General features: G+C 48.8%; 1 protein-coding gene and 1 pseudogene across 2 annotated transcripts; both read left to right on the forward strand.

Annotated features, from left to right (window-relative positions):
- Positions 1-8,854: 8,854 nt before the first annotated feature.
- On the forward strand, positions 8,855-10,473 carry LOC308435595 (phosphoglycerate kinase 1-like; annotated as a pseudogene). The gene has a single exon. The product of its transcript is annotated as a phosphoglycerate kinase 1-like (transcript).
- A 3,223-nt stretch (positions 10,474-13,696) lies between these two features.
- CRYGN (crystallin gamma N) lies at positions 13,697-20,483 on the forward strand (the record flags this gene model as incomplete). Its single annotated transcript, XM_080936114.1, has 4 exons — positions 13,697-13,717; positions 15,385-15,633; positions 17,456-17,601; positions 20,348-20,483. The coding sequence occupies 4 exons, from the start codon at positions 13,697-13,699 to the stop codon at positions 20,481-20,483; spliced, it is 552 nt and encodes a 183-aa protein (XP_080792240.1).
- Between the last annotated feature and the right edge of the window lie 1,565 nt (positions 20,484-22,048).

A 22,048-nucleotide genomic window follows, 5' to 3' on the forward strand; every position in this document is an offset into this window, starting at 1 on the left:
AAAGTGCTTGTTCTGCTTACATATCCAGTCTGATAGTCTATGACTTTTTATTGGGGAGTTGAGTCCATTGATTTTAAGAGATATTAAGGACTCTGACTGTTTCCATGTTATGTTCTGTTCTACATGTACTTTATGCTTATGGTAACTAGTAGATTTCAATGCATACTATCAAACTTCTAAAAGAATTAAGTACTGACAAAATATATGCATGTAGTGTTATGCCAAAATGCCTTTAAAAATCTGTACATCTCTCTCTCTCTCTTTTTAAAAAAAGTTGAAAGAGAAAAAAAAATAACCTAAAAAAAAAAAAAGAGTCAGGAACTGTGTCATCACTTATGGTATTTTGTTTTTGATAATGTAATTATAGTTGTTTTTAAAAAGAGATGCTGTAATAAATTTTAAAATCTAAAAAAAAGGAGATATTAAGGAATAAAGATTATTGTTTCCTGTTATTTTTGTTGTTAGAGGTAGAATTGTGTTTGTATGCCTTTCTTCTTTTGATTTTTGTTGCAAGAGAATTATTTTCTTGTTATCCTAGGGTGTAGTTTCCCTTCATGTGTTGGAGTTTTCCATCTATTATCCTTTGTAGTGCTGGATTTGTGGACAGATGTTATATAAATTTGGTCTTGTCCTGGAATATCTTCATTTCTTCATCTATAGTAAGTGATAGTTTTCCTGCATATAGTAACCTAGGTTGTCATTTGTGTTCTCTTAGGGTCTATATGACGTCTGTCCAGGATCTTCTAGCTTTCATATTTTCTGTTGAGAAGTCTGGTGTAATTCTGATCAGTCTGCCTTTATATGTTACTTGTCCTTTTTCCCTTACAGCTTTTAGTATTCTTTCTTTGTTTTGAACATTTGCTGTTTTGACTATTATGTGTCAGGAGGAATTTTTTTTGTTTGTTTCAATTAATTTGGAGCTCTGTAGGCTTCTTGTATCTTCATGGGTATCTCTTTCTTTAGGTTAGGGAAGTTTTCCTCTATAATTTTGTTGAAGATATTTACTGGCCCTTTCAGTTGGGAGTCTTTGCTCACTTCTACACCTATTATCTTTAGGTTTGGTCTTCTCATTGTGTCCTGGGTTTTCTGGATGTTTTGGGTTAGGAGCTTTTTAATTTTTACATTTTCTCTGACTGTTGTATCAATGTTTTCTATGTTATCTTCTGCTACTGAGATTTTCTCTTCCATCTCTTGTATTCTGTTAGTGATCTATGACTCCTGACCTCTTTCCTAGGTTTTCTATCTCTAGGGTTGTCTCTCTTTGTGTTTTCTTTATTGTTTCTATTTCTGTTTTTAGATCCTGGATTGTTTTGTTCAATCTCTAAAATCAGTTCAGCCTAGGTCCAAGTACTGTGTCTGTGCCTCACAAAGCAGGATCCTACCTCCACACACTGCCAGCAGTGACACTGAGTGCCCCCTGTTTGCTGCTGATGGTAACACTGGGTGGGATGCCCTGAGCTGAAATGGGCTGTCTTAGTTAGAATTTTATTGCTGTGAAGAGTCACCATGACCAAGAACAACATTTAGTTGGGGCTGGCTTACAGTTTCCGTGGTTCAGTTCATTATCATCATGGTGGGAATCATGGCAGCATGCAGGTAGACATGGTGCTGGAGGAGCCAAGTTCTACCTCTTGATCTGCAACTTCCACAGGCAGCCAGGAGGAGAGTCTCTTCTGCACTGGGAAGAACTTAAGCATAGGACCTCAAAGCCACCCCCACAGTGATGTACTTCTAACAAGGTCACACCTCCTTAATAGTACCACTTCCCATGGGCCAAGCACATCAAACTACCACACAGGGTCTCATAGACGGTCTCTCCTCCTCACCCACACATAGCCCAGATGGTGAGCATCGACTAGAGGTCCCAGGGTACACGGCTGCTTTACCTCCTACAGGATTCACACTGGTCCTGTGGCTTATTCAAGAAGGATGCCTGGGCTGGAGAAATGTCTTAGCTGTTAAGAACACTGACTCTTCCAGAGGTCCTGAGTTCAATTCTTAGAAACCACATGGTAGCTCACAACCATCTGTAGTGGGATCTGATACCCTCTTCTGGTGTGTCTGAAGACGGTGACAGTGTATTCATATACATAAATAAACAAAATTTTTGGAAAAAAAAAAAAAAGGATACCCTAGCAAGCCAGCCCATCCATTGACCAGGGTATAGGTCATCCAAGAACGGGCCACCAAGGTGATACTGTTATGCTGACTTAAATTGTTCATTTAGAGTAAAACATTTGCTCAGGCTATACATACCTTGGGGATGTCCCTGCACGGAATCCTTGACATCCCAACAACTCACTCATGGGCCTAAAGCATCCTTGTGATAAATTTATGGGGTGCTCTGTGAGGTTTCAGCTTCCACATACAAAAACCAAAGGGATTGCTTACTAAGTGGAAACCCTCTTGCTTCTAAGTCTCCTTCACCTGCTTGAGGAACTATGAGGAACCATGAACAAGCCCTCCAGCATCTTGTTTTCAGTCAGAGGCCACACAGTCTCCCACTGGCTTAGCCTCCAGGGCCACAGCTTGATGACAACAGACTCCCATGTTACTTCTCAGGGATTTGCAGACAGCTTTTGTTAAAAATGTTTAGTTCTTTTACCTGGGCCTCTATGACTTCATAACAGCCAGGGGGCCAAAAGTCCACCCCAGATCAGGGCCCACCATGATGCTCTGAGCCTGCTCCCCATGGTGGGCTAAGCAGATAATGCAGGCCTGCATCACTCACCGGTCCCCCTCCCTGTCTTGGCACCTTCCCAGGTCTGACAGCTTCCTACTTCTCCATCCTGGAACTGCAGCTACGGGCTGAGTGTAGGCGGGCAGAGCTGAGGCTTGCCTTCCTGAACACGCAGAGCCACACTGGCTAACACTCTGGAAACCTCATTGTTTCTGAGATCTCGGTGGGCAGATTGAATGGCACCCGCAGCTGTGGTGCTCCAGTCCTGCACACACATGCTGAGTGCACATAATCACTGCTGGGCCTTCCTCCTTCTATGAAGCCTCAGTATAGACTCAGGGTTGAGAGGTTCTTATGCCCCTTCCCAGGCAGCTGAGGCTCAGGGTGCGAGACAGGCACTTAGTGGCTCACAGTAGGACAGGGATTATGGCACGTCAGGATGACCTCAGATCCAGGGGTCAGTGATGTTGGAGACCCTGCAAGGACAAAATCAGGGTGTGGCACAGAACTGTCTGACACCACCCCTGCCCCTGAGTGTTCGGGGGAATTTCTTGGTGACATGAATCTGCCAGCTAGCACGAGGAAGGCCAACGCTGCTTCTTTTGGGAAGCATGGCATGAGGGACCAAACAATGAATTCTCACCAGGCCTCGCACTCCCTGGCTGATGCTGAGGTAGTGGGAGAAGAGAGAAAGAAGGCAGACATGGGAAGCTGTCCTGGGATCCTAAGAGTCTGAGAAGCAGTTTGCAGACCCCAGTGTTCGTCAGTGCATTCCCCTCTACACCTCCCATCCCAGTCCAGGGGCCAAAACCTTCCAAAGTTGGTCATCTTTTCCTGCCACAATGATGCATGCCTTTAATCTCAGCACCGATCATCTCTATTGAATCTGAGGCCAACCTGGTCTACACAGTGAATTCCAGGGCTACACGGTGAGACTATGTAAAGAACACATTTTACTTGTCTTTCTAGTACATCTTAACCTTTGTGTGTCTGGGGTGCCCCTGTGGCAGTCAGACAAGGAGGCAGTTTTCCCCTTCCACCATGTAGGTCTCAGAGATTGAAGTGCTTTGTTATTGCTGTGATAAGACACCATGACAAAGAAACTTAGAAAAGTAAGTGTTTGTTTGGGGCTTACGGTTTCAGAATGTTAGCTAGGTTATCCATGACCATCATAGCAGGGGACATGGCAGCAGACAGGAGGGCAGGTGTGGCGCTGGATCAGTAGCTGAGAGCTGACATCTTATTCCACAGCCACGAGGTAGAGAGAGTTAAACGGGACTGTTATTAGCTTTTGAAACCTCAAAGCACACCCCCAGTGACACACCTCCTCCAACAAGACCACGCCTCCTAATCCTTCCCAAGCAGTTCTAACACCCAAGAACCAAGTATTAAGCATATGAACCTGTGGGGATCAGACTCATTCAATCCACCACAGGTGGTCTGGCGTGGGGGCAGGCTCCTCTCCTGTGGCACCATTCATTGGCCCTGGGGTCTGCTGTTTGTTTGTTTGCTTGCTTTTACTGTTTCCTCTTCCTAGCATTCTATTTGGCTGATGAAGGCATCTTTAAAGTCTCCTTTCCTTCTGAACATTTGGAATCCAGTCCATGCTGTGGAAACCCTCAAATTTCCATCATTCACAGTTAACTGTGCATTTAAAAGCAGTTATTGTAGAGGCTGGGCTTGTAGCTCAGGGGGGAACATGGCCTCGCTCACACATAACCCTGAGTTTCACACTCCAAGCACCAGACACTAAAAAAAGAGCTTCTTCCTGTATTTATTAAGCTTCATGGTTTTAATTTTTCCTTTTATAAGAACACACTATTCTTTTTTTAGAGAGACTGCCACCAGCCGGTTGTGACCAGCATATTTTATCACTGTCTGAGCTATTGTCTTTCAAATCCCACTTCTTCCATCTGGGCTCCCTCGTGCGTACTTCTTTCTCTGAAGCATTTAGTGACAGTCTGGGGGCACTAAATGAGAAGTGGTGTTGCAATCTGGAATAGTGTTATTCTGCTGTCACTCTTGTTTGATGCTCCACAGTTTCACAGGGCTCCCTGAGATGGCCACACAGGACATCAGACCTGAGAGCCACCTAGAGCCACCTACAATGGCTCATCTTAGTCAACTTGATGCACCTAGGAAGAGGGACTCTCATTTGAGGAATTGTTCCCAGCCCGTAGGCATGCCTATGGAATATGTCTTTGATGGCTAGTAGATGTAGTACAGCCCAGCCCACTCTGGGTGTCACTGTTCCTAGGCAGGTGGGCCTGGGCTGTAAGGAAGACAGCTGAAGGTGAGCAAGCATGTGAACAAACCAGTAAGTAGCATTCCTCTGTGGGTTTCTGCCTCTGAATCCTGCCTTGGCTTTTCTCATGGCATGTGAAAAGGATGTGATATCTACATATGTGGAATACTAATCAGTCTTCAAAAACAGAAACTGTGGATTAACTTAATCTGGAAGATAGTGTCTGTCCTCTGTGAAATAAACCAGCCACAAGCCTAGTGGTCGATGCCTTTAATTCCAACACCTTTGTGGGAGGCGGATCTCTTGAGTCTGAGGTCAGCCTGGTTTACAGAGAGAGTTCTAGGACAGTCAGGGCTACACAGAGAGACCCTGTTTTAGAAAATCAAGAGAGAAAGAAAGGAAGGAAGGAAGGAAAGAAAGGAAGGAAGGAGGAAAGAAGGAGGCCAGATATGGTGGCTTATGCTTTTAATCCCAGCACTCAGAAGGCAGAGGCAGGTGGATCTCTGGTCATCTTGCTCTACAGATTACCCTCCAAGACAGCCAGGGCTACACAGAGAAACTATGTCTCAAAAAGAAAATGAAAAATGAAAATGTGGGGCAGGGGCAGGGTAGGAAGGGTTAGTGGAGACTTCATGTTGAATGGTACAGTTTCAGTTTCGGTGTAGATGCCAGTTAAGTATAATGAGTGAATGTGTGTGTGCGCGCATGTGTGCATGTGTGTATATGTGTGCATGTGTGTATATGTATGTATGTGTGTATGTGTGTATGTGTGTGCATATGTGTTTGCGAACACATGTATGTGTATATGTGTGTATATGTATGTGTGCATGTGTGTGTGCATGTGTGTATTGTGTGAGCATGTGTGTATGTGTGTATATGTGTGTGTGTGTGTGTGTGTGTGTTTATGCCCGTGTGTGCTTTGTAAAGACCAGCAGTATATCCCTCAAGTGTTATTCCTCATTGTTCTTATATTTTGAGACCCGGTCATTTAGTGAACCTGGATTCTGTGGAACCCCTCTGCCTCCCACATGCTGCATTGAAGGTATATGCCACCACTTGAGGCTCCTACAGTGTCCCCTGTGGCTGGCCATCAGCCAGGACTTACGGGTTTGCTCGACAGTCCTGGGAGGTATAGATTATTATCTCCACCTCACGGGTGTGGATGACACGGTCACACAGCAAGCAGGGGAGGGAGGATCTGAATGCAAAACTTCTGCCTCTGCCTCCGTGGCTAATTATACCTTCACCCATCCATGCCCTCCCTGCCTCTTCCGTTCTCTCTGCCGCATCTTTTACACTTCCTCATCTGACAACAACAGTCAGGCTGACTTCAAAATCTGTGTCTTAAGTGAAAATTAAAGCCCAAGTTGTCTAAATGTATTCCTTAGAGTTACAGAAATAAAAATTGATCAAGGACCTCTGCCCCCACAAAAAGCACACAGTCAATGGTTCTTAACCTATGTTGCAATCCTTTTGGGAGTCGACCGACCCTTTCAGGGGTTCCCTAAGACTATTGGAAAGCAGATATTCGCATTACGGTTTATAACAGTGACAAGATTGTAGTTATGAAGTAGAAACAAAAATAAATTTATGGTTGGGAGTCAGCACAACATGAGGAACTGTATTAAAATCTCAACAATAGAAAGTTGAGAACCACTAGTTAGGCCGACCAGGTCTGTTCTACATAAGGAGTTCCAGGCCACCCAGGGCTACATGGTGAGAACCTGTCTCAAAGAAGAGAGAGAAAGAGGGGATGGAGGAAAGGAAGGACAGATGGTCTAACAGACAGTGGTAGTCTCTCAGTGGTGCTTAGTAATTTCCTTAGGGTGTAGTTACTGGTATCACCACAAGGGGGCAGGCTTCAGCACCTATCATTTTCTAAACCTTGTCCTCCAAGACATTCCTCCCCTGACAGGTTCATTTCGGCAGATATCTGATCCTTAATTTGGGAGAAAGAGTCAAGCTCATCTCCCTGAGTCAAAATAGGGCGGAGCAGGAATTGGGGGACATGTGGCTGATTGTAGCTGGGCACCTCTCCCAGCTAGCTCAAGCAGGCTGACCTTCTAGAACTGTATCCTGGCTGCGGGGCTTGGCAAGTGCCAGCCCTTGTTTGTTCTTTCATTCGTGCATGCCCTCCCTGGTGGCTCTGGGTATGCCCAACCTGGGCCCTCGGGATAGTGGGGCAGATCCCCAGACCGGAGGGTCCTCAGCCTATGCTTAGCAACCTTGTGTTTTGCACCCTTCGTTCCTGCCCAACCTCAGTTAACTCAAAGAAGGGGCCATCTGGTTGCTGCTGTACTGCTGGGTTGCAGGCTTGCGGCCCAAGGTACCCAGGCCCAGGCTGCCCTCCTGCCCTCCGGAACTCCAGGACAAAAATCCCTGCTCTTTATATTAATAAATTATCTACACTCAGGTTTTGTATTACAGCAGCACGAACTGCATGAAGAAACAATGTCACAGGCAATAATGGAAGGTTGTTCAATGCTAAAAAGAAATGCACTACTTAGCCAAAAAACACTATAATCTCGTTATGCCATTTTACTTTTCAAATAATAATTATTACTTATGGGAGGAGGTCAGAGGGGTATCCGATCACCCGGAGCTGAAGTTTCAGGTGGTTGTGAGCTGCCTGATATGGGTGCTAGAAACAGTCTGTGCTCCTAACCAAATAACCTCTCCAGCCCCACACGATAATCTTAAAGCATGTTGCTTAGTGAAAGAAGCCACCCGAGGCCGGTGTGCTGGCCCAGACCTGTAATCACAGCACTCTGGTGAAGAGGCAGGAAGAACAGAAATCTGCTTCCTAGTTTGTTTGATGCCAATCTAAGCTCCTTGAGACCCTGTCTCAGGGGGAAAATGCCAGTCAGAAAGGTAACTTAGCTACAGCAGCCTTTCTACCTGAGTTGTGGGAAAAGCAAATTGTGAACACAGGAAAAGTATGAATAGCTCCAGGGGCTGTCCTGTAGCAGCTGCCAGTAGCTGGAGCCCCAGGGAGACAAGGAAGAACAGAAGAACATGTTGACAGTAATATTACAACAGTGGGGGCGGGGCATTATCCTATACCAGGAGCAAACCCTGTGTTCTTTTCAGGCTGGGCCTTCAGGACAATGAGTTTACACAAGAAGTTAATAGGAGGGCTGTGGAGATGGCTCAGTGGTTAGGGGCTTCCAGAGGACCTGAGATCTATTCCCAGCACCCACATGGTGCCTCCAGGGACTTCCATATCCTTCCTCTTTCTGGCATAAACTCGGGCAAACATTAAACATGTTTATTTTAAAGCATTCTTAAAATATTTATTTATTTATTAGGGTAGGTTTATTTATTATGTATACAGTGTTCCACCTGCATGTTTGACTGCAAGCCAGAAGTGGGCACCAGATCTCATTACAGGTGGTTGTGAGCCACCATGTGGTTGCTGGGAATTGAACTCAGGACCTCTGGAAGAGCAGACAGTGCGCTAACCACTGAGCAGTCTCTCCAGCCCTAAACATATTTTACTGACACTGGGAGCTCTTGTTAGGGAGACCCATAGAAACAGAGGGAATGTTTCTAAACTGTATATGGAAACTTAAGAGACAAGAGTCATCTTAACAAGGTCTGTACAAAGTTCCCTGACTTTGTGTCCTGTCCTGAGACAGTTTTGCTATGTGGCCCTGTGCTTACTGTATATAGCCAGGCTGGCTTTGAACTCTCATCTTCCTGCCTCAGCCCTCAAGTGCACTTTGGAATGGTGGGCCGTCTGCTCCACCCAAGGCTCTCCTACCTCCTGAGGCACGACTGGGAGACGAGAGCCTGAGGCCAGTCTGGACACACACGCAGAACCAGTGTTCTTGAAACGACGCTGAGTCACACACACGGAAACTGCATTTAAGAAACAGAATCCAGCTCTTCCTCAGCCCCAGCCCTCTAGACTTCTCTCTGTTGCCAAAATGTCACTCTCTAACAAGCTGACTTTGGCCAAGCTGGACATGAGGGGGAAGCAGGTCGTGATGAGGGTGGACTTCAATGTTCCTATGAAGAACAACCAGATCACAGATAACCAATGAATCAAGGCTGCTGTTCCAAAGCATCAAATTCTGCCTGGACAATGGAGCCAAGTCGGTTGTCCTTATGAGCCACCTGGGTAGGCCTGATGGTGTTCCCATGCCTGACAAGTACTCCTTAGAGCCAGTTGCTGCAGAACTCAAATCTCTGCTGGGCAAGGATGTTCTGTTCTTGAAGGATTGTGTGGGCCCAGAAGTAGAGAATGCCTGTGCCAACCCAGCGGCTGGGACTGTCATCCTCCTGGAGAACCTCTGCTTTCATGTGGAGGAAGAAGGGAAGGGAAAAGATGCTTCTGGGAACAAGATGAAGGCTGAACCAGCTAAAATTGATGCTTTCCGAGCCTCACTGTCCAAACTAGGAGATGTCTATGTCAATGATGCTTTGGGACTGCACACCGAGCCCACAGCTCCATGGTGGGTGTGAGTCTGCCACAGAAGGCTGGTGGATTTTTGATGAAGAAGGAGCTGAACTACTTTGCCAAGGCTTTGGAGAGCCCAGAGCGACCCTTCTTGGCTATCTTGGGAGGAGCTAAAGTTGCAGACAAGATCCAGCTGATCAGTAATATGCTGGACAAAGTCAATGAGATGATCATTGGTGGTGGAATGGCTTTTACCTTCCTTAAGGTGCTCAACAACATGGAGATTGGCACATCTCTGTAGGATGAAGAAGGAGCCAAGATTGTCAAAGATCTCATGTCCAACGCTGAGAAAAATGGTGTGAAGATTACCTTGCCTGTTGACTTTGCCACTGCTGACAAATTTGATGAGAATGCCAAGACTGGCCAAGCAACTGTCACCTCTGGTATATATCTGCTGGCTGGATGGGCCTGGACTGTGGTACTGAGAGCAGCAAGAAATATGCTGAGGCTGTGGCTCGAGCTAAGCAGATTGTTGGGAATGGTCCTGTTGGGGTGTTTGAATGGGAAGCCTTTGCCAGGGGAACCAAGTCACTCATGGATGAGGTGGTGAAAGCCACTTCTAGGGGTTGCATCACTATCATAGGTGGTGGAGACACTGCCACTTGCTGTGCCACATGGAACACAGAGGATAAAGTCAGCCATGTGAGCACTGAGGGCGGTGCCAGTCTAGAGCTCCTGGAAGGTAAAGTCCTTCCTGGAGTGGATGCTCTCAGCAATGTTTAGTATTTTCCTGCCTTTGGTTCCTGTGCACAGCCCCTAAGCCAACCTAGTGTTCTCCGCATCTCCATTTGGTGTTAGTGCAAGACGCAGCACCAGGAACCCTTAAACAACAGCACAGCATCTCAGCTCGTCTTTGCATTGGGAGTTGTCTACGTTCTTCAAGATCCCATTTAATTCCTTAGTGACTAAAAACCATTGTGCACTGTAGAGGGCATCTGTTTAGACTCTGCCTGTGAAAGGAAGTGAGCTGTAAAAGCTCAGCTTCCTGTGTAGCCTCTGGTTAGCCTTGTCACCGTTCATGACTCAGTATGGAAATAGAAATTCCAGCTAGAGTTTGGAGAAGTTGATCTATTAAACAATAAAGATGTCCACTGAAATTCAAAAAAAAAAATAAAAAGAAAAAAAGAAAAAGGAAACAGAATCCAGTGATCCTCAGGTCCCTGCCGAGTTTGTTTGAATGTGCTTTTAATTTACAAGAGCATGAGGCAGGAGAGAGGGGGACAATTGTGTGGCCATGAGAAGGGAGTGGGGCCGTCAGGACTGCAGTCTGGCGGAAGCCTGACCAGTTGAGAAGAAAAATTCCAGCATCTTTAACATTTCCTGAAGGCTGACAGAGACCACACCTCTTTCAGAGAGAGAGAGAGAGAGAGAGAGAGAAGGGGGTGGGGGAGGGCGGGGGGGATAGAGGGAGAGAGAGAGAGAGATAGAGAGACAGGTCTAAGACAACAGTGAACTTGCCTATATACCAAGGCCTAAAGAAGCTTGATTAATCCCTAATTAATACTATAGCGCATGCTTTAATCCCAGTACTCAAACCACAGGTAGAGCTTTATGAGTTTGAGGCCAGCCCGATCTACATACAGCTCAAGAACAGCCAGGACATCAGAGAGACTCTGTCTCAAAAATCCAAATCATCACTATGGTCATTGTCACTACCACTACCACCATCATCACAATTATCATCATCATCGTCGTCGTCACCACCATCACCACCACCACCACCATCACCACCATCACCACCACCGCCGTCATCGCCACCTTTGTCTGATGTGGTGAGACCACATATCTGGGATATGTGCCATGTTCTAAGGTCTTTTGACATACTTGTCTTAAACCATATAATGCTAAAGATAACCCTGGATATAAACGTCAGGCCTCGGTGACAGTGCTATGTAACATCTGTCACTATGGCGGAGGGGCAGTGGCAGATCAGGTGAGCAGTAGGCATCTCTTGGTATTCTCTACTCACTTGCTGGGACCTTAGAGTTGGTCTAAAATTAATGTCCAGCAAGGGGATGGTGCACCCCTTTAATCCCAGCACTTGGGAGGCAGAGGCAGGTAAGACTTGGTACAGCCTGGTCTGCAGAGTGAATTCCAGGACAACCAGGGCTACGGTGATGGTTTGCATATGCTTGGCCCAGGGAGTGGCACTATTAGAAGGTGTGGCCTTGTTGGAGTAGGTGTGCCACTGTGGGTGTGGGCTTTAAGATTTTCCTTCTTCCTTCCTGGAAGCTAGTCTTCCATTAGCAGCCTTCAGATGAAGATGTAGAACTCTCAGCTCCTCCTGCACCATGTCTGCCTGGATGCTGCCATGATAATTGCCTGAACCTGTAAACCAGCCCCATTTAAATGTTGTCCTTTTATGAGTTGCCTTGGTCACGGTGTCTGTTCATAGCAGTAAAACCCTAACTAAGACAGCTACCATAGTTAGACTCCAAGAAAGCATTAAAAAAATTAAATTCTAGAGATTGAATTCTGACGTCCACATGGCAGCTCAGGTGTCTGTAGCTCTAGCTCCAGGGGCTCCCACACCCTCAAATAGAAATTCATGCAGGCAAAACACCCACGCAATAAAATATTAATGAATAAATAAGGTCGTTCTTCAAAAGAATTTCCTCTGCTGTAACTAAGAGGCTTTCTTTCTATCCCCCACTCCTTTCAAAGGTGTGCAAATGCATGTCCTCGGGATTGAACCCAGGGCCTTGTGCATACGGGGCAAGTGCTCTGCCACTGAGCTAGCCATAGTTCCAACTGCAAGTACCTTTAATGGGCTAAATAAGCCTCTTGCCAGTCTACCCCAGCCGGGATCCTTGTCTCACTGACCAGGCCCATCTCTAAACATGGAATAAGACAGCGCTCCACACCCTGGTGTCGCAGGAAAGGTCAAACCTTAGCTGTCATCTGACTACCAATTGCAATTGCCACGTTCATTTATAAGGAGAGGAAAATTAGTAACTTTACCATCTGGGTTAATGTGTACTATAAAACTTTCAGGCTAGGAAGCTGGAGGCCTGGGGGAGTCCCAGATTCTGATGTCGGCAGCTATGGGAGCAACAGAGTAACTGAATTCCGGTCTTAGGGTGTGCATTCAATAGAGCATCCCTGTGTGACTGAGATGCGCGTTTGTGTGGTTTGTGGGGCAACTCCTGGACCCCAACAATGTATGTTCTGCCTTCTAGAGAACCCTGACTGATACATCAGGAAGGCAGAAGGACTTGAGTTCAGTTCCCCAAGCCCACATGGAGCCAGCGGTTAGGCATCTGTAAACCCAGCATCCCCTCACCTCCAGAGCAGGGCAGAGGCAGGAGAGTTCCCAGAAGCTGCTGGGCGAGCAGCAAAAGACCCTAACACACACACACACACACACACACACACACACACACACACTTTTCTAGATTGGCAGGATGCTGTTTTAGTTCTATGCCTTCATAAAGACAAACACGGTCTGGTGTGCTTTGAAGTGTGGGTGCTGCTGAAGTCAATTGGCTGTTCCTAGTGGGGGTCTTCAGAAGAAAGTGTCAAGGAGTTCACTGTTTGCCTTGAGTAACTTCCTGTAGCAAAGACACAAGAGTCCTTCTCTGCCCTAGGATTCCCTGGGACCCCATCTCTGTCTTAGGAGGTGTACCCTGCTGGTAAGAGGGCCCACAAGCTGTTCCCCAGAGAGCAGAGTTCAGGCCCCTGGAGCGGCTCTCTCCTTTGATCTCAGAGTGTCCCCAGCTCCCCAGCAGTTTGTGGTAATTACTCTTGAGGCTTCAATAGATTCCAAATACCTGTGGGCCTGGCAAATTCTGACACCTCCGTTTAGTGGGTACATCACACTAAACAGATCCTTGGCATCCCGTGTGCTCTAGAGTTAGGGCTCAGGTACTGAAGCACTTAGACGCACAGAGTACTGTAGGTCCCCTACTGTGGGCAGCAGGGTTCAAAGCAGGTGTCACCTGGGATCTACATAGGGAGGAAATAAGGGACTTCCGGTTGCGTTAAGTGCTAGAGTTCTGGGAGTCTGGGAGGCCACAGTTCTGACGGGAGGTGGGGCAAAACAAGAGGTTGAGGTACCCTCCCAAGGTTCTGAGACCCTGACTCAGCGAGGCAGCAAAGGGCAGGAGGGATTGGATCAAGAGGCACTGAGGACTTGGTCACTAGTGTGTAACACAGGGGCGGCGGGTGGGTCACGGCGCCGGCTTAGCACGCCCGACAGCACTAACGCGCGGGTGCCGGGCCAAGCAAATCTTTTGTCCCTGGCGGCGCTGAGCCAGCAGGCTCCACAGAGTATATATATACCGGGTCCCCCTGCGGCCAGCGACACACCATGGCGCAACGCTCCGGAAAGGTGAGTGCACCAGCAGCCTCAGGGACCCCGGCTCGTGGGGAGGGTACAGATTGATCCTAGGTGCTCTTCGGGTATGACAAAGTCAAGCAAAACTTGATTGTTTCTTAATGAAATCAAGTTCTGTTGGCTGAGGGCATGTTGGAAGGTTGCCCTCTCCCCCAACCCTCTCTTAAGGGATTCCCAAGTCAGAAGGAGCTTGGTCAGGCCCCGAGTTTCTGGCTTAGAGTGGTGAATCACTGGTAGCCGACATGTCCAGCACCTCCTGGAGTCTTTTCACCCTTCCGCACTACAGGGTGGGTGGGTAGTCTAAATGTGGCCTCTGACCTCCACCCTGAAAGATCTTTCTCCACTTGATTTGAGGCTGGTTCTCTGAAGTATGTGGAAATTGGAGGGAAACTCCAAATCCTTTGAATGCTGAGATCTTCCAGAATGTTCTAGAGGCCCTTAGCTGACTTGCCTTACGCAGGGAGGGCACCCACTACTATGGCTCTCCCTTCCCTTCTGTGCTATACAAAACTCTTTGGCCTTCAGAGGCTCCTAGCAAGTGCCTTAGTGGTGAGCATTCATTTTGTCTGTATGGGCTGGGGTGTGCTTCAGCTACTAACAGTCTCAGCATAGCACAGCAGGAAGGGAGGAAACCTCAAATCAGCCATGCCAGCAAGCAGGGAGAGACAATGCCACTATTTTTCTTTGGAACCGGTATCAACCGCCAGACTGAAATGGCCACAGTTCCTGGTGTTAGGACTATGTTCCTACAGAGCTTTTCTGAGAGTTGTTGAGGGGGTGGGATTCTTCTGAAGGGAAGGGATTTGCAGGTTCTGGTGTCCCCTATTGTCCCTCACCTGTTTAGTTTGGGACAATGACAACCTCCCAGTATTATTGTCATAGGCTTCATAAAATTCTGACACCTGCCTATTGATCAAAGAAGTGTCCAAGAGGAAGCCAAAGATCTGAGGATACAGCTCCGTTAGTGGACGCTTCTCTAACTGTATAAAGCCATGGGGTTTATCCCCAGCACTGAAATAACCTGGTACAGCGGGTGCCTGGCTGTAGGCTCGGCCTTGAGAACATAGAGGCAGAAGGATCAAAGTTCAAGGGATTCCTAGCTATTGATAAATTCAAGGTCAATCTGGGATATCTAAGATCTCGTCTCAAAACCTAGCCGTGGTGATACAAGCCTTTACTCCCAGCAGAGGCAGGTGGATCTCTAAATCTGAGACCAATCTGGTTTCCAGAGAGAGTTCTAGAGCAGCCACGTCTACACAGAGAAACCCAATCTCAAAAAGCAACCAAACCAAACAAAAACAAAGACCAGCCAAAAACCCAATCTCAAAAAAAAAAAAAAAAAAAAAAAAAAAAGAAAGAAAGAAAGGAAGGAAGGAAGAAAGAAAGAAAGAAAGAAAGGAAAAAAGGGGGGTGGGTGAATGGGGCAGACAAGACAGGCCCCCCTGAACACCTTGTCCCAGATAGCAGAGCACTGTGTTCCACTGTGAGCCCAGTGAATCCTGACATCAGCTGCTGGCTGCTGGCCCTCCACTCCGCCCCATCAGCAAATACTGTCAGGATCTACTGCAAGGGGAAGGAATGAAAGTCTGGGGACCGTTGAGGACGTTGGGGTCCAGAAGTGGAGAATCCCCCGCCCCTGACCTCTCAGCTGGCCTTTCCAGATCACTCTCTACGAGGGCAAGCACTTCACAGGGCAGAAGCTGGAGGTGTTTGGGGACTGTGACAACTTTCAGGACCGAGGCTTTATGAACCGAGTGAACTCCATCCGTGTCGAGAGTGGAGCCTGGGTCTGCTTTGACCACCCTGACTTCCGAGGCCAGCAGTTCATCCTGGAGCACGGTGACTACCCTGAATTCTTCCGCTGGAACGGCCACAATGACCACCTTGGCTCCTGTCGGCCTGTGGGCATGGTGAGTCACTCTACCTGGGTTGGGAACCGGCAGCTCCAGGAGTGGAGGGTCACCCTTAATTAGAAATACAGGCATCTCTCAATGATAAAGTCGTTAAAACTGAGAGAATTCTGTTGAGATTCATTCTGGGATGAGCATGAGCTGCTGGGAAGACCAAGATGGGTCAGAGATAGAACACTCGAGCCCCTGGGAATTGCCCAGGACCCTTTAGATTTCCGAGCCAAGCATGTAGCTAAATGTCAAAGGCTGGGAACATGTTTGGGTTGTCACTGAATAGGGATTTTTCATCAAAAATAAAACTAAGGGCTGGGGAGAGGGCTCTGTTTGCAAAATGTCTGCTGTGCGTGCATAAGAACCTGGGTTCAGATCCCCAGCACCTCACACAGCACATGTGACAGCTCACCTGTAACCCCAGCACTGCACACACATGTGACAGCTCACCTGTAACCCAGCACTGCACACAGATGTGACAGCTCACCTGTAACCCAGCACTGCACACAGATGTGACAGCTCACCTGTAACCCCAGCACTGCACACAGATGTGACAGCTCACCTGTAACCCCAGCACTGCACACAGATGTGACAGCTCACCTGTAACCCCAGCACTGCACACAGATGTGACAGTTCACCTGTAACCCTTGCATCATGCAAGCCGTCAACACTCTGAACTTGGAGTGGATAATGGAGGAGGCTGAAGTGCCCAAGAGAACAGTAGGAAATCTGGGGGACAGGGTTCTTGAGCTGTACAGATGGCTATATCTCATAGCTGTGGAGCAGTGTGTGTAGGGAGAGCCAATGAAGGTTACTGTTCCCCATATAAAGACCCTTTCTGTCTAGTTTCTGTCAGTTCTCCTTAGGGTGGGATTTAAGGAAAGAGGACTCCTCAGGTCTTAGGTATGAGACCTGCTTCCAAGTGTTGTCCTTCAGGTGGGCAATAGGTGGTTTGAGACCAGTGTGGGCAGCTCTTAGCAGTGTATCTGCCAGGGCATCCTGGATGCCGCACTGGGGCTTTGGCTAACATCTGAGGAGTATGCATAGGGCCCCCTTTCCTTTCTATATCAGTTACAGAATCAGCTGGGTGCCAGCATGTTTGACTGAAAGAATGCTTTCCTAGAGTCTCTGCCAGGATGTAAGCATTTGGAGAGAGGCGGTGGAATGGTTGGTTCTGGATCCTGCATAATGCTGTTCATATGAAAGAATATACAAGCCATCTTCTGAAGACTGTTCTTGTCAGAGTTCCCAGGCTTCATAGGCACCTGGCCAGTGGGAGGGCACCCCTGTCCTCTGGATCACACAGGGAGGTGCATGTGCGGGTGCTAGTGAATTATAGGGTTGAGGCCAGTAGGGACCTCAACAAATGAAAGTCATTGTTTTACATGTCTTGGCTTAGTGTTTTCATAAAGGGTTCTATTACACTTCTAAAATATTATCATTTGGAGGCCTGCCCGTGGCCTGAAACGGAGGGTGGAGAAGCCAAACCTGGGACACGAGCCCCCTAAGTGGAATGAGCAGGACCAGTGACCCCCAGCTCTGGTTAGCGTGCTTGTCTCCAGGCAGCCTTGACCTCACTGGTCCTTAGCTGTAAAGGTGATTTGATCAGTTCAATTACTTAGAAGGTTATTCAAGTAATAGAACCTTTTCTACCACATCTCACGGAAGAAAATCCAGTGTGTGTGTGTGTGTGTGTGTGTGTGTGTGTGTGTGTGTGTTTCCCTAGTCTAGCCCAGAGCTGGGAATATTCTATATTCCTTTTCACCCATGCATGGGGAAGGGAGACTCAAAGTATTCCTTTTTCTCTCTCTCCGCACCCCACATCCTGGAGCATGGAGAGCATTTCCGCATAGACATCTTCGAGGGCTGCAACTTCACAGGCCAGTGTCTGGAGTTCGTGGAGGACTGCCCCTTCCTGCAGAGCCGTGGCTGGGCCAAGAGCTGTGTCAACGCCATCAAGGTGTATGGGGATGGAGCGTGAGTACGGCTGGGGCTGCCAGACAGGCTGGGTCCATCTTCCCACTTCAGATGACCCTGGGCCTAGACCTCTTACAGCCAACATCAACTTGCTGGAGAGACGGGCTTCAGGAGCTCTCATAGGATGGACGGGTATCTGGGAATTTTGCCTGTCTTCTTTAGTCCAAAACAGCGGTCACACCTAGTGCTTGCCTTGTGGAGCAGCTTCCTGGCACCCGTTCATTGTGCACACCTCACCTGGGTTTCCTCCTGCCCTTGCCTGAGCAATCTGCCTGTGTGCACTCACAGATGGGGGTTGAATGAACACTGAACACCCTCTTCCCATCTGCCCCGCCCCCATCCTGGAGATGCCATCACCGTTTTATGGAAGCACAGACTGAAACCGCAGTTAACTTAAGAGTCCCTCTTCCCACAGCAGAGGCCCTGATGGGACTGCAGCCTAGGAGAGCCCCTTCCACTCTAGAGCTGGGGACACACCTCTCCCGTAGCAGAAGAGCTTCATAGGATCCCAGCTTCCCTGAACAGGGTTGGCGTAGGGATTTGGCTCTTTTGGAAGTGTACCTCTAAGTTTCTGAGGTTCAGGAACATGACCCTTCCAGAATGGAGGGGGGAACAAGGGAGAGACGAAGAGAGACAAAGTGTGTTCAAAGCAGAACCATCTTATCTGACTTCCCCCCTCAAGCACAAGATATTTGAGAGTCCAAAACAATTTGCCTTGAGAAATTCACAGGCTAAATTGTGTCTCATGAGGCCAGAGGCATATTTCTATATGGTAAATGTCATAAGACCCAAGACATAATCCTCCTACCAACCCTGAGGAGCCCGAGGTGGGGGGGAGGCCGGAGTGAACACACTGATTGGAGGAGCAAATGGTCTTTAATCTCCTCTTTCCTGGGAGGAGCCAGGCTCAGTGGCCAGGTCGCGGTGGAGGCTAAGCTGGTGGACCTCTGTGTTGGATTCAGAGTGTTCTGATCTTCGATGACCTTAACTATCACATGACATAAACCTTGTCCAGAAGTAGCTTCACAGATGGTGATGTCCTGGGTTCCTGAAGCCCTTTCTGGGATCTGTCAGGCAGTAAAGCAGGGCCCCTTAACCACCTCCCTGTGCCAAGAGTGATCCTTGTGGGTTGCACGTCAGCTCAGGAGTGAATGTCCCCTCATACCTGTATCCTAGAAAGTATGTCAAGAAAAGCAGGGACATTCCCCAGCACCCCAACAGACTGAGAACTTCCCCTCTCTACATTTTAAAAATGATTTTTAATTTTCATACCTCTTTTTTTTTTTTTTTTTTTTTTTTTTTTTTTGCCTGCATTGCATGTCTGTGCATCACGTGCATGCCTGGTGACCACCGAGGTCACAAAGGGACATTGAATTTCCTGGACCTGGAGTTAGACAGTTGTGAGCTGCCATGTGGGTGCTGAGAATTGAAGCCGGCTCTGGAAGAGCAGCCAGTGCTCTTATCTGAGGAGCCATCTCTCCAGACACCCCTTTCTCCATTGCTTTCCTCCAGAAGCTGCAGCTAGGCGAGAGAGCAAGGAGCCAGAGGATTGGCTGTCATGTCAGATAGGTTCCTCTTCCTTTTGGAGTGTCCCTAAGAGCTCCAAGGTGGCTCAGGGCATTACAGAATAGGGTGGGACTGGCTCACTCTCTTGGACACCCCAGCTATGTAGTGGGAGGCTGTGGTTGGAAGGAAGGTCCAGTGATCTGCTCCTATCTCCATGACACTCCACTCCTTAGTTTCCAAGCCCAAGATGAGGGGGTCAGGATGAAGAAGGGAGGGGCCTATGAGGACTTGGAGTGGGGGTGGAAGTGGGCTATGTGGCCTCTAGTGGTCTCTCTGAGTTTGTCTGCAAGCAGAAAGGCCGCGTACATCCCCTGGAAAGAGAACTTGAGTGCTTTGGGCCAAGGCACACTGTGGGAGGGAGGGGAGGTCAGAGTGGTTCTGTGACCTGGATCTCAAGAATCTCAGCGATCTGAGCACGCTGAGCAAGCCTGAGGGAGTCCTGCTTCATAAAGATCACCGTGTCCCAGAGAAAGGCTGTTTTCTACTGTAGTAAAAAGGGGTAGGGAAGAGCCCGAGCTAAAGACCAAGTGCAGAGACAGCCCTTGACCACGGTGCTTCCATTTCTCTGGTGCAGGTGGGCCTGAAGGCTCCCCCACAACTTTCTATAGCTCCCCTAGGCCACCCTCCAAACCTGACCTCCAAGTGAGAGGGGGTCCACAAGACGATTCTTGCTGTGTCCCATATTTAAATCTCTATACCTGTTGAGAATCTCTTCCTTACACTTGTTCCCAGGAAGAGATTACCTACCTGATCTTCCCAGTCAATCTTCCTGATTTCCTGGCCCGCCTGGTGCTCACACACACACCCACCTCCCCCAACATAAGGTGCTCTTGTCAGACTTCCTGTCCTGCTGGCACCAGGTCCTCTGTACAACGCAGGCAGCACAGCCCAAATGCACTGGAGCAGAGGCGCCGCCAGGGTTGTTGGCTGAGTGGATACACAGTGGGAATGATCCCCAGTTTGTTGTCAGGCGTCCCGTCAGGAGCTGGGTACTGTGTGCAAATGGCCCTTTGGTGGGTGACTGGGCAGAGTGCATCCCCGAGTCGCTCTCGCCCTTGTCATAGGATGGTCAATTACTGGGCAGTCCCCATCTTGTTGAACCTCAGGACCAAGGGGCGGGGCCGTGGAGGCGTACGCCAGTCGTTCCCTCCCGGTGACCCGCCCTTCCTCTGGCCTTCAGGTGGGTCCTCTATGAGGAGCCCAACTACCGCGGCCGCATGTACGTGGTGGAGAGAGGCGACTTCCGCAGCTTCTCCGACTGGGAGGCCCACAGCGCACGCGTGCAGTCGCTCCGACGGGTGCTCAACTTCTTCTAGTCCCAACTGAGTACGTGCGACCCACGGAGGCAATAAAGATCCAGAAAGCGGAGTGCTGGCGGGCCTCGGAGTGCTTTCTAGGCCTCTCACTGGCTGGGGACCCAACCGGGCAGGGGGAAGCCTGGTGAAGCGAGAAAAGCAAAGCCAGAGCGGCCACCACCTCGGGGCCAGGGCCACACGGGGGCGCCCGCGAGCAGAAGGCAGGCAGCGTGTAGTCTCCTGCCACCGGGCCACACCCGAGAGGAGGGGCGAGGTGTTGGGGTTGCGGGGGAGATACAAAACGGGATGGGAAGTGGGTGGTGAAGGGTGGGGTGGGGGAGAAGAGGAAGGACAGGGCCCGGGTTGCTGGAAGTGGTGGGAGCGAGAAGAGGAGGTGCGAGACCAGAGAAAAGAGGGCTGGGCTGTGGGGGTGGGGAAGAGGAGGGCCAGGGAACGGGAGGGGCGTGGCTGGTCTCGGGAGGGAGGGGCTAGGTGAAAGGGAGGGGCGGGGCCAAGCTCCGGGAGGTCAGGAGACCTGGAAGAAGCTATAAGGGTCTAGAGGCACTAGACAAAGACTGCCTGTGCTGGATATCACTCAGCCTCCATCTTCCCGCAGCTCCAGGTTACAATATACAGAGCTTCACTGTCGTCAGGTCCTCTCCAAGACATTAGGTCTGCCTTGGGGCTGGGCATAAATCTGGAGAACATGTTCCCAGGAACGGAAGACGAGAGGAGCCCCCTGCCTCATTTCCATCGCTACCTCTCTACACTGAAAGAAATAAGAAAAAGAATATCATTAAAGATCACTCAGTTCATGCAGGTGATGCTGTCACTAGGATCTGGGCAGGGGCAAAGATGAGTGACTCAGATATGTACTGGGGTCCCCTGAGTCACCCCAGGACAATAGAGGATTGTCCTAGGTAGAACTTCATTAAGCTGTCGCTAGGTAGAGAACACAAGTACATCTGCCATATGAGTCCCCAGGGCTTGCTGACTCCAACTCCATACCACTGCGAAACCACTAAAGCTCAGTGAACTCGGAGCTCCCCCAAGCAGACCCTCCATCCCCATGAGGTTCAGGCCACACACCCAAAGAAACTTCTAGAAAACAAGCAACAAGACTAATACCTTCTCCGCTGCTTTCCTGGGGAAGGGAGTTTGTTTAGAGTCAACCCTGAGTGTTGAACTTCTCTGTGTCAGGAACAGGCCTCTCTGTGGGAGAGCTGCAGCTAGTTTGCCTCCATGGGTGAGCATCTGCCAGTAAGGTCTTTTGGAGGTCAGGGCCCTGTCCTTCCTTCTCATCTACTCCCACCCCTCCCAACATGTCAGTGGAGGGCTGAATCCAGCTGGGCCTGGCTAAGGGTCTCACACACTTTTGCTTACTGTGGATAGCATGACTAAGGGTGTTCATTGACCACTGATTTTATACCAGGCTCTGCGGTAGATATAACTCATGCAGCTTTACCTGTTATATACAATAACAGCAGTGTTTCTTGTCACCCCTGGACAAATGAGGTGCTTAGCATTACATGGTGAGCAGGATTCAGACCCCTACGCTGAACCACCCATTTGCATATAACGGGATA

This window comes from Micromys minutus, assembly GCF_963924665.1.
Source record: "Micromys minutus genome assembly, chromosome: 23".
NCBI classification, from domain to species: Eukaryota; Metazoa; Chordata; class Mammalia; order Rodentia; family Muridae; genus Micromys; species Micromys minutus.